Source organism: Babylonia areolata, chromosome 2 (assembly GCF_041734735.1).
Source record: "Babylonia areolata isolate BAREFJ2019XMU chromosome 2, ASM4173473v1, whole genome shotgun sequence".
Lineage (NCBI taxonomy): Eukaryota > Metazoa > Mollusca > Gastropoda > Neogastropoda > Buccinidae > Babylonia > Babylonia areolata.
In genome coordinates, this window is record NC_134877.1 from 66,889,452 (window position 1) to 66,902,718 (window position 13,267).

Consider the following 13,267-nt stretch of genomic DNA (forward strand, 5'->3'; position numbering starts at 1 on the left):
TGGAGGGATAGTTCATAAAAAGTACAACAATGAATTGGACAAAGAACATACGAGGGATACATACATAACAGTATTTATAAACTTGATTTGGACAAGGAACATGGGGGTGGGGGGGGGGGGATAGTACATAAAAAATACAAACAGAATTGGACAAGGAACTTTGGGGTGATAGCAGTTAGTACATGTACATGTATATAAAAAGTAGAAACATAAACTGGACAAGGAACATTGAGTGGAAAGTACGTAAAAAGTACAAACATGAAATTGGACAAGGAACACTGGGGAGATAGTAAATAAAAAGTATAAACACTATCTGGAAATCATACACAAGTACAAAACAGTGGGAATTTAGACATACAGATGTGAACTTGTGCTTATATATATATACAAGCACATGCTGACACTAACACACATGCAGACTCTCATACAACAATTGAAAACACACACACACACACACACACACACACACACACACACAATAATAGAAATAAGTCACACTGTGCATCTTTTGAATTTGAGAGGAACACATATAACTTTTTGTTGGGTTCCTTCTCACCTTGGTCTCCTATATAATGAATGGGCTGACAGGGCTGCAAGAAAAGGTGCAAAACACCAACAGGGAACCATAGACCTTTATGAACCTTTGTCTGTACAAGAGGGGTACCGCTTACTAGAAAAAGCATCATGGAGCAAAGTCAGGGAAGTATACCAGCAAAATGGCAAAGTTTTAAGTAAAAGTATAAATAATATTAACAACTGGAATCTATTAATCAATCAAATACATTAAGTAATTTATTCAGATTAAGGCAAATTCAGGCATTATCAAACAGGATAAAGCTGAACGCTTTTGTAACAAAGTTCAGCAGAGATGTTAAACGCATATGTGGAGAATCTACTTCTAGCAAACACATACTCTTTGAATGTCAGAGTCTGAAATCGTTTTTACCAAACTTCTCGGAAAATTCTTTTGAATGTATTTTTGACAATTTCAAGATGTTATCTGCTATTGCAGATGGTTTGCTGCATAGTCCAATTGGACATTTGTTATAGTTGTTGCAGTTCTTTGATGTCAGCGTTTCCTTCTACATTGTGCCTATGTCTCCCCTTTTAATGTTTCATTTTTTCCAATGTCTGTATCTTTCCCCACCACACACATGCGCACACACACATACACACACACCATTCTTCACCCTCTGCCCAATACCGTTCCCACCACCACGCCCCGCCCTCCACCCCCCTGTCTAATATCACTTAAAGTGGAAGATGTTAAACTGAAGACTATATATATATATATCCCTGTGTGTATGCACATAACAACAGTATACCTGCATGTGTGTGAGCATGCTCACATGTGATTGTTTGTGACAGTGTGTGTGCATATATACATGCATTTGTTTGTGTGTATGTAAAAGAACTCTTCAAAGACACTTGACCGGAAGAGTATCAGTATCAGTATCAGTAGCCCAAGGAGGCGTCACTGCGTTCGGACAAATCCATATACGCTACACCACATCTGCCAAGCAGATGCCTGACCAGCAGCGTAACCCAACGCGCTTAGTCAGGCCTTGAGAAAAAAAAAAAGAAAAAAAAAAGTATATATATATATATATATATATATATATATATATGTATGTGTATATATATATATATATATATAGAGAGAGAGAGAGAGAGAGAGAAGCGTACATACATAAATAAATAAATAATAATAAAACCGGAAGAGTGCGAGACAAAAACAACCATCAACATATACTATGATAGCACTTTTCAGTCAATAAGATTTTCATTGTACAAGATATTCAGTGTTTGATAGTTTATCTTTTTATATTCTGATACAGTCTCACAGTTCATTATTAATCCATGCCTGCTTCAAACTTCAAACTGGGTTCTGTGTAAAAAAAAAATAACAATAAATTTGAAATAAAATTATCTGGGATAGGCAACAAACATGATCTTTTTTAGTGTGATTGTTTCCTGAAAATGTCATAGAAGACATCAGAATCATTACTGAGCACAGAAAACTTCATTCAGGATGATGACAGAAATCAAATGATTTCAGTTTACTTCTTTTCTTCTATTATCTGTAGCATCAGTGAATGACACAACAGTAGTTTCTTACTCAGTTATTGTAGCATCAGGATGTAGCAATAAGCAAACTTGTTGTAGTTCTTCCGAACTGTAGTGGTCACGTTATGTTATATTACAGCCAAGCTGATCATAATGGTGTTAATATTGCAATGAAAACACAAGAAAAACTGCATTGTCCAAAACCTTTTCATCGTCCACAATTGGATCCAAATCATTTTCTACTCTTGCAACAGAACACTTAGCACAGCACAAATACTTCACTACTGTAATGTATTTATATAAGCTAATAGCATCAGGGTGCCACATTGTATGACTGAGTTGTATTATTTGCCACTGGTACATATGTGACTGTATCGTATATGTGACTAAATATTTTTACTTTAAGGTGCTACACTGTATGACTTGCAAGCTACATTGTATGATAACATGTCTTAACTCTCTCCATACGAACGGCGAAAGAGACGACGTTAACAGCGTTTCACCCCAATTACCACCATCAAAATATTGCAAGCGGAAGGCTCTTATACTGAAGAGGTGAATGTTGACAAAGAATACTACAGTTCTGACGACGGAAGCTAAAGGTTGGGTCATTCAGACACCCACTGGACATCCGAGGGGTCTGTGTAGAGGAGAAGAGAGTACTGGCCGTACTGAGTGATTTAAGAACATGTGACTACTGAGTATTATATTGGTAATAATATGAACATATTATCTTGTGTACTCCCCTTTACCTGTATATGTGAATGCACATTACACTGTGATTATTAAATTGAATATTTCACTGGAAATATGTGAATTGTATTTTGCATTTTTTAATTCTTATTGTTTAATGTATATTCTGTTTAGTCCCCTTTATTTTCTGTTTTATGCAGTTTAAATCACTGGGCATGGTATAAAATGGGTTACATGAACACACACATACACACAGACACAGACACAAAGACACACACACACGTACACACATACACAAACACAATTAATTGCTGGTTCCCTGTTACAGAGTAAGATTTCAATTCCTGTAGTGTGACTTAAGACAACAGTATTATCATATATTATATTCTGTACCAATGTGCTAACTGATGTTATAAGTTAGCATTTAAAGGATGTTGACTGCACTGTTGTAACTGATTAACTGTGACCGTCTCCCACGAAATGATAGATAACTCATGTTGCATTCAACTGCGCTACAGGCAAAAACAGTGCTGAGGGTCCATCTGGGTTTTTTTTTCACCAGTGCATAGTTCAACCTCTAAATTACAACATATCACGCTGTTTTTGCTAAATTCAAACTATAAATTTGAAAATTTTGTTAATTTCCGCACCCAATGCAGAGGAATTATCCCGAAAAACAGCATATTTTACTTTAATATCTATTCAATATCATAATAGAATATATTAACATCAAAGAAAAAGAAATACTAAAAAAATAAACATGTAGGTAAATGCATAAAAACATAATACAGTGGAAATGGAAGATACTTAAAGGGCAAATCACTGAAATAAAGAATGAACAAAACTGGGCCACACTCAGCAAACCCCTGCGCACCCACCCACACTGGCACACACTGGCATATTTAAAGTATAAATCTATAAATAACAAAATATGAATTAAAAAAATTCACAAGTTTATTTCAATTCTAAACAAAATCATAATTTAGATGTGCATCATTCTAATTTTGATGTAAAACAAAAGAAATGAAAACAAAAGAAGCTTTGTTTGTTGAGAGATCATGAGGAAAAATCTTTTTTACACCCCAAAACAACCATTCAAAATAACATAAATATTATCATCAAGTGTAAATATCATTGCCCAAAGCATGTACAGACCCTAGTTACGTAGTTTGATAACCTGCCTAACTTTCACAGGCATACAGCTAAAACAAACCCCCTAGGGAAAAATCTCAAGAGTCAGTTGCAAAATTTTAAAGGTGTTTTTCTCAAAATGGCTGCCGCACTACTAACACACTTTGACCTACCATAACTTCTACATTTTTAACTTAGGAACATGTTTTATACATCATTGGAAAGGTCTTTTCGTCTTCTTTCCAATGATGTCTTTATATCCTCAAAAATCGACTTATCGATCATTTCGTAGAAGCTGGTCACGATTTGTCAACTTTGTCAGAAAATGTGCCAACAATTTATCTTTTAAAGATAATAAAGTATTCTCAAATCTTGTATCATTCTGTACTGTCTATTGTTAATGGAGGAGGAAACAGGGGGAAAAAAGAGAAAAAGAAAACTATATAAAAAATGATAAACATAAGAGATCTGAAAAAGTATTAAAAAATATATATATAAAGTAAATCATCATTCCCTTCGCACCAAAGCAAAGATGTCCCTTGACATGCTTACACGAAGTAACTCAGCAACAAAACAAAGGTCATGGGAGACAAACCCATCTGCCAACTTCATATGTTTGGCTGCCTGACTGCCTTCCCTTGACTGGTACAAAGTACATGATGCTGACTAATGGATCAAACCCATTTTCTGCCCTCTTTTCCCTTGCAAAGTAATGGGATGGCAGGGAATCATTTATTTGAGACCCATGCAAAAAAAAGCAGGTAAAAATCGTTCATCATTTAAGACTCATCCGGACAACTAATTACTACAGAACAGGATGAAATGCAGTGCATGGCCTCAAGATCCAGACAAAGCAGTCTGTGTGTGGTACACACACTCCCTGAGTTTTTACCTCCTTTCCAGACATCATCACTCTACACGGAGGTCTCCATGCATTCATGGGAAAATAAACCCTTTGGGGCGTTTCCTGTAAGCATCAACCAAACTCCACAGACATGTCGGCTGAATTCCTAAACTGAAATCCCAAAGCAGTAACTGGGAAAGGATTTAATTTTTTTTTCTCCATGTTCTTTACAAAGTCTGTATCACAGTGACAGGTTGACACAAACGTGCATATGCAAAAACACAAACATGCAGAGAAACACACATACACGCACACACACACACATATATACACTCCTCACAAACACATATACACACCAAACCACAAACACAATCGTCACAGACACACCAAAACACACACACACACACACATAATCCTCACAAACACACACACACACACACACACACACACTCATGTACAAGAACCCTTACATTTCTGGGTCGAATGTTCCCTTTGCGTCTTGTCACTACAGTTGTGTTGGGCTCTGCTTCTGGTTCTTTCTCTATACTATCTATAGTGTTGACGCTGCCAGTGTCTGACTTTTTGTCCGACATGTCATCATCAGGATTGGAAACGTCTAGGTCGTGGGAAGACCCATGCTCATTGGTGAGGCGTGTCTCAAACGTGTCCAAGTCAGTTTGTGGAATGGCACTCTGTCGTTTGGTGAAACTTGAGTCAGAAGACGACGGGGTGGGTGCTTGGTCAGACACCTCCTTGTTCTTCTTGGCGGCAGTGTCTTCAGTGGATGTGTCAGTGGTTACCGTTCCTGCCTGTGGCTCTGGCTGACCACTGGGGGCATCGGCACCTGGTTCCGCCTTCTTCTCTTCCTGACCTTGAGCCTTGACCTCCCCAACCTCCTCACCAGCTGTCTGGTCTCTTGTCTTTGTTTCCTGTGGTGGTCCTTCATCTTTGTCCAGCTCAGAGTCGATGATGTCAGAGATGTCGTTTTCACTGTACTCCAAACCCTCTCCCTTCTCTTCCTCCTCTTCTTTCTCCTCATCCTCCGTTTTGGCAGCAGCAGGAGTGGCACTGTCAGAGGAAACAATCTCTGTGACAACCTCAAACACCACAGCCGGCACAGATGGGTTGATGGTGGCAGAGGTCATCACGTCATCAATAAGGTCTTCCAGCACCTCTGTTGCCATGGCAACACTCTCTTCCTCCTCCTTCCCCTCATGCTTGGCAGGGCTTTCGTTCTGAACAGAAAACAAGAGACACACATGTAATACAGTCATGCTGTCAAAACAGCTCCACATGTGCATGCACACCCACACAAATATCAGCAAATGGAAGAATGCACACACACAACATCTGATACAATGATGAACAAATTTCCCTAAGCCTTTCTACTGTATGAAATACATCAACCTGGTTTTTTCCCATGACAAATTACAAACTGTTACAACCATACCAGGAGGAAATAAAATTAAATTTCAACACTGTCAATTCTGGCAGTGTTATTTTGGAAGTTTCCAAGCATCATTTATTTTGCCATATTGTCAGTGACAATACACCTGAAACAATTTAGCAAGTAATAACAGGCCTAAACACATACATATTTTATTAACTCAATCGTGCTGTTCCGTGTATGTCAACGCAGAGCGCAACCTTAATGCTGAAGCTGCTCTGCTTTCAAATATGTGGAAGAATCTCATGATATTTAATGACACCTTACCGCTTTAAGGGAAGTAACATATGTTTGCTAATGACAGTTTGATGTTTCTAAATGGATTCCCCTCATTCGAACATGTCCAACACCGGCCTTTGTGTGTGAGAGTTTGTTTGAAAGGTCATCTAAAAAATATAATTAAAAAAGGCAATAAAGAAAGAATGGTAAGACAGACACAGAGACAGATGACACAGATACAGAGAGAGGAAAACGGCAAAACAGCCTGACGGTAAAAAAAAAAAAAGGGGGGGGGGGCCAAAAGGAAAGAATGGAAAGACAAGACAGAGAAACAGGGAATGCAGCCTGACAAAAAAAAAGTCAGAATGAAAGAATGGAAAGACAAGACATGTACAAAACACAGAGAGAAAGACACAGGAAAAAAGCGTGATAAAAAAAGGTGCAAAAAAAAAAAAAAAAAAGAACGGAAAGACAAGACACATAGAGACAGACAGGGACAGAAACACACAGGAAAACAGCCTGAAAAGAAAAGAACAAAAAAAGAGAATGGAATGACAGCAGACAGAGATAGAGATCTATAAAAACAAAGGAAAACAGCCTGAATATTCAACAAAAACTCTCAGAATGTAAGAATAGAAAGACAAGACACAGACAGACAAGACAAACCCATGGGAAAACTAGCCTGATAAGAAAAAAAAAAGAAGGCAAAAGCAAACCATGAATCAGTATACATGTGTAATGACTCGGAGACAAATCAAATCAAATCATGTGGCTTTCTGGCCCATCCTCCATTAAAAGAGCTGTAATTGGGCAGAACATCTGTCAGTTCTTAAAAAGCAGTAAAGATTATGTGAAAAGGTCAACTAGTCAATCAAATCAGCGTTAAAAATATCCACCCATGTCATTCAGTCTGTCGATCCGTCAAAATACTGCTAAAAGGTACTGCTAAAAACAAAAACAGAAACAAAAAACAGAAACAAAATGAAACAAACAAAACAACAATAAAACAAGACAATCACCACAATTCACCACACCAGTGCAGGTGAAGGTGAAGCGACTCACCTGACTTGCCTCAGACACCTCATCACCACTGGCCCCCAGCCCTTCGTCTGAGAGCTTGTCCTCCTCTGCTGTTGTTGTCGTTATCTTCTCCTCCTCCTCCTTCCTCTCCTCTGACACTGCCTCTCTGTCACCCTCGCCCTTCTCCCCTTCCTCTGCCTCTCCTGCATCAAGATCAGGGCAACAAATTAACTGACGGACCCACCTACCAACTGACTCTCTGACTGACGGACGAACCGACGAACTGACCAACCAACTGACTGACTGACTGACTGACTTGCTCACTGACTGACTCATTGACTGAAAGTGAGAAATGGACTCATCTTTGCTCTCGTTGCATTCATTATGTATAAAACCACAAAAACCAGTTTGCATTTATTCACTTCAGGCAATTCAAAAAATGACACCGACTGGTATTACAAATATGTATCTCATCTTTCCTTTGTTAAACTTTAAGTTATGTGCCTTCACGTTCACTAAAAAATAAACAAACAAAAAAACTTAACGCAGGAAATTAGTTATATTTGATAAAGTTACTCATTAAAGAGTTATCATCATAAATATCATCATCATCACTTTCTTCAACAAAGCTCTGTAAAATCAAAGCACAACAGAAATCACCCAGGAAATCCTGTTTTTGACAACAGCACTGAATGTCCATGTACATCTGACCTTACACAGCTCTGTGAATTTGAATCTAAATCATTATAAAAATACCTAATCATGCCAGAACATCAAACATACTGCCTGCCACAAATAATCTCAACAATGTCAGATTCAATGAATTAAATATGAAACACATAGGTACACAACACACAACACAAACATGCACAGTCACTCACACATGTGGTCACACAGACAAACACACATGCACAAACAACCCCCGCCCCCCCGCCCACCCACCCACACACACAAGCACAAACAAACCCACACATGCATGTACTCACACACACACACACCTCACATGCATTCCACACACACACAAACACACATGCATGCACTCCCTCACACACCACTCAACACCTAAAGACTATTCCCAAGGTGACACACAATGACAGCCCACCTGGTACAGCCGCAGGTTTAGCAGTGACATCAGGTACGCCCTCTGGTGGAGCAGGTGTAACCTCAGGGGCACTGACAACACCTGACACATCTTCTGGCATGGCTGGCTCCTTAGCCGGTACCTCTCCCTCCTCAGGATTTGGCTCCAGTTTTGCCTGGGGTTCTGGAGACACGGTCTCTGCCTGCGGTTCTGGAGACACAGTCTCTGCCTGCGGTTCTGGAGAAACGGTTTCTGCAGGCACAGGGGTGGGTTCATGGGTCTCTTTAGCTGCTGCCACGTCTCCAGCCTCTGCTGCCGCTTTGTCCTCTTTCTTTGCAGCAGGGGGCTCCTCCTCCTTGGTTTTCGCCTCTGCCTCAACCTCTGTCTTCACCACCACCACCTTCGCTGGCTCCTTCTCCACGCTCTGTTTAACAACAGTCAGTGTGCATGTCTGTAGGCTGAAATATTTTACAGGAGAGCACAATGATCAAATAACCCTGGCACAAAGGAACATGCATGCAGTGATAAAAACTTCATATCTGTTGGATAGAGGGAAAGGAATGTTACGTGCTGGCAATCCATAGCTGAAAATGCAGTGATCATGTAATACTTGGGATCAAATAACACTCACGACATGATAAACAAAAATTTCACATTTGTAGGACAGAAAGAAAGGAATTTTACATCCTGGCAATTGACAGTTGAAAACAAACTGCTATGATAAAGGCACACAGAACTGGATTTCTTTTTCTTCTTCCCTGGACAGATTCATTTTTTTGTGAACAAAAACAGCTTTACCCGATGAAAATGGTTTCATATTGACTTACAGAATACAATTAATACCCCCAATTTAACAAAGATAAGTCTTTTTTCTTTTCAAATCAGCTTGACTACTCACCTCTATGTCATAAGGATCTATAAACAAATAGTAAAGGTTCTTGTAGACTGTCTTTTACACACATCCAGAAATGTGCTTACATACAGCAAACAAACAACATTCAATTACCAACATGTGACTGCTTATGCAAATTCACATTCAAACACACACACACTCCCACACATAAACAGGCATGAGATTGGGAAATTGTGATTGAGTCTGAAAGGTGGGGGCCTGGGGGCCGCAGGCCCCCAAGTGGGGGTCCATGGGGCAACGCCCCTGGTGGGGGTCTGAGGGCAAATCCCCCTGAAGCTGAAGGTTTTTCTCAATTTCAAACCATGAAATCTGCACTTGTGGGCCACCAATGTTGCTGAGGTATTCCAACCCACAGAAGACAAAAAATCAGCCCAATTCTTCCTAAATTAAGTGTTTTTGCTTCCAAACCTGTAAAGTCAGCCTTGGAGGCATTATTTTCAAAATCGTGTCTCATGTGTGTGTGTGTGTGTGTGTCTGTGTGTGTGGTTTCAATGCAACTCTCTGTGTGTATGTGAGAAAGAGAGACAGACAGACGAAGAGACTGAAAATAGGGGTCGGGCTGGACATGGGAGGAAAGAGTTAAAGTTCAAGTATGTGCACTGCTTTAAATACAACTCTCTGTGTGTTAAACTATGTGTGAGTGAGTGTGTGTATGTGTGTGTGTGTGTGTGTGTGTGTGTTTTCAAGGAAAATGTTATTAGCACACAAGTTTGCACTGTACCAATATAACTGACCACCTGGTCTCTTCAGCTGTAGTCTCTGTTCCACTGACATGCATGTGTGTTGGTTGAGGAAAGAAAGGGGGAAGGGGAATGACTGGAGGGAGCAGGGGGTGTGTCTGTGACTGGTTATATCGCTTTCAAGCAGTCAAGGATTCTCAGCTGGAGCTAGTGATCTGTGTCTTGGCTCAGTGCCAAAATTGCCACAGTCATTGACAGTGGTTTCATACCCCCCCCCCCTCCTCCCCTCCTTCCCTCAGCACTGGTAGGAGACTCAAGAGAGAGGGGAGGGGTACCTCAGCAAATCATGAAAATGAAGTCTGCAGGAGGGGGCGGGGGTTTGGGGAGTGACTTTTTTCTCTCTGAAATCAACTGCTGAAAACAGCGGATCCGCTGAGGGTTCTCCAGCCTGTGTGTGTGTGTGTGTGTGTGTGTGTGTGTGTGTGTGTGTGCGCGCGCACGCTCGCATTCAATTCAGCTCTGTCTGTGCATGTGTGTGTAACTTTGGTAATCTGGCGGGCTATAGGTCTCAAATCTAAATACACTGACTCTTGCCATGAACTGTTTGTACAGAAGCCTCCACTGTGTCAGAAAAGGCACTGACGTCAATAAGTTGCTGCAAAGTTTATTTTTCAATCCAACGTTACTTGTGCATACAGTGGCAAAGGTTGGCAGCTTTTGCTGAATGAACAGAGGGTCAAGCAGATGTACCCACGGCCCTTGTGGCTTGACAGGGATGGAGATCACGCGCACTGGTGTATCTATGCGTACGCGCAAGTTTGTGTGTTTGTGTATGTTATTGTGCGCACGCTCACATGTCCGTGTGTGTATGTGTGTGTGTGTGTGTGATCGACTGCATGTGCCATGTGCATGTGCGCGCGTGCGTGCTTTTCACAGTGCCTTAGGAAAGTTTTGGACTTCGATTTTGGTGCTCTGACAAGTCACTGGATCGCCTCTTAACAGGTCAACAAACGACGCTTTCGAAAGAGCATTCCTTTTTCAGTTTTGACAAATCATCGGTAAACGATACAGAACGGCCCATCGGCTTTTTCTTTCTTTTTTCTTCTACAAAACGGACGCTCCGTTTTTAATGCAAATGTGAAAACAGATTTCCATGCCTGGACTGAAGAGTTGCACCCATACAATCTGACACCAATCGCACTTGGCCTTGTCCATGGTGTCAATTTTGTGAATGGCGTCGCCTACCCGTTAAGTTGTTTTTTTTTTTTATTCTTCACTTCTGTTTTCACGATCTCATCTTGCCAGACCCAGTTCCACTTATTATTCACTCCTTTATCGATCTCTGCTGCAAAAATCCTCTAATCCTTTGTGAGTTTTCTCATTTTGTCAGTGACTGAAAACGATCGACGAAATCAGGTATCTTTGGAAGTCGTGAAGCCCGCGAGCAAGTTTTGTAATCCCGACCGAATACGGATAAGCTGAATGATGACAGAGAAGCAACTGAACACTTATTCTCAATTGGTTCACTAATCCAAACATGGGGTATTTTAGCAAACGCTGTGGGTCTGTCTTGTTGATCGGTCAGACAACATTCGTGCAACCTTCATGAGTCGGAAAAAAACCTCACCCCCCCCTCCACCCCTTCGATTTTCTCAACGGATTTACGCGAATCTCAAAAATGGCCTCTGGAGCCAATTTTCGGTCAGGAATCCGACTATAGTCGGAAAAATCTCATGCCTGATAACCCCCCCCAAACCCCCCCGCCCCCTTCCCTCTCCCTCACCTATATCTCTTGGCTGCCTAACTCAGAATCATGGGACAATCTGATCTCTTTGATTCCCATTTGTATGGTTTCACTTGACACACAACACACACTAGTGCATGATGTCTGCCTCAACTCAGTACCAGTGGCAAAACTAAATCAACCCATACACTATAGACGTGTACAGATCTGCCCCACATAGTAAGCCGAATCTCTCCCCTGTACCTTCTCTCTGGCCTTGAAGTCCTGATCCGTGCTGTAACCTGACACACTGTCCAGGTCCACAGACTGCGTGTCCTCACTCATCTGACGCTGTCAACATCAACACACACACACACACACACACACACAAACGTCACATCAATTCATGTATTGTTATTACAATCACGGTGGGAAGAAGTGGGAGTAAGATGGGGGCAAGAGACAGAGGTAGAAGCAAAGGAAAGTCACAAATTGTTACCTAGTCTCCTTGAGAGTTTTCTAAGACAGCATCATATCAAAAATACAGTATATGACAATCAAGACAGGATGACAGGTAGAGCCTTCAAAGATCAGACATGGATGGATACTCCACAGCATCCAGTGAAACTGATCAATTACTGATTATTTACAATAAATCATTTGGTCAATATGCTGTCAAATAATGATATCGTCCCAGATGAGTTCTGACACATAACAGTGAATCATTCGCTTACTTTGGATTACAAGACCACAGACAGACACAGAAGACCGGTACATACAAAAATCAGTGAGGAATAAAAGCGAGTGGAATGTTTGAATCAATTCAAATATAAAATGAAATTATCTAAACCTACACTGACATGTACACACACATTCTTTTCTGTATGGGTGTTGCACTCTCACATTCAGTGGTATCTGGCAGCTCCTGTATGACTGTTTTTACCATGCTATTTAGGCAACCATTCAAAGTTTCTAGAGTGTGTATATGTTTTTGTTTCGATAACCTACCACACACTGACATCAATTTTGGGGTCTTTAATACATATTTAATCTTCTGTCTGTCTATACACATGAAGGGGTATTAATCAAGGCACTAGTGAGCCTGCATTCATGCCAACCTGGGAGATCTTAAAAAAGGCACACAAAAAAACAAAATACCCTGAGCTCATCAGGGAATTACATGAAGGAATATTAAGGCACTGGGTGATGATGAACCCCCAACCCCTACCTTGAGTTCCTTGATATCCTCCTCCTCAGTGAGGTCCTCAACCACCTCCACCACCTCCGCCTTGGACTCCATGATGAGGTCACAGATTGCTGTCTTGTCGATGGCCATCTTCCTCTTCAGGAAGGGAAGCTGCACCACACAGCACAATTCAGTCACATAAATACAAAAGGTCTGGTGAAGAAAGTCCCCAGAAAAAGAAATGAAACACAATTTTTTTGAAA

General features: G+C 40.7%; 1 protein-coding gene across 1 annotated transcript in view; it reads right to left on the reverse strand.

The window, feature by feature from the left end:
• LOC143276518 (serine/threonine-protein kinase 10-like) overlaps nucleotides 1-13,267 on the reverse strand; it is a 77,909-nt gene that overhangs the window by 47,675 nt on the left and 16,967 nt on the right. Inside the window, exons 8-12 of the mRNA XM_076581064.1 lie at nucleotides 13,047-13,175; nucleotides 12,083-12,169; nucleotides 8,524-8,926; nucleotides 7,464-7,624; nucleotides 5,206-5,970 (exon numbers count right to left, since the gene is read on the reverse strand). Coding sequence (XP_076437179.1) covers nucleotides 5,206-5,970; nucleotides 7,464-7,624; nucleotides 8,524-8,926; nucleotides 12,083-12,169; nucleotides 13,047-13,175 — 1,545 coding nt within the window. The remainder of the gene's footprint in view (nucleotides 1-5,205; nucleotides 5,971-7,463; nucleotides 7,625-8,523; nucleotides 8,927-12,082; nucleotides 12,170-13,046; nucleotides 13,176-13,267) is intronic.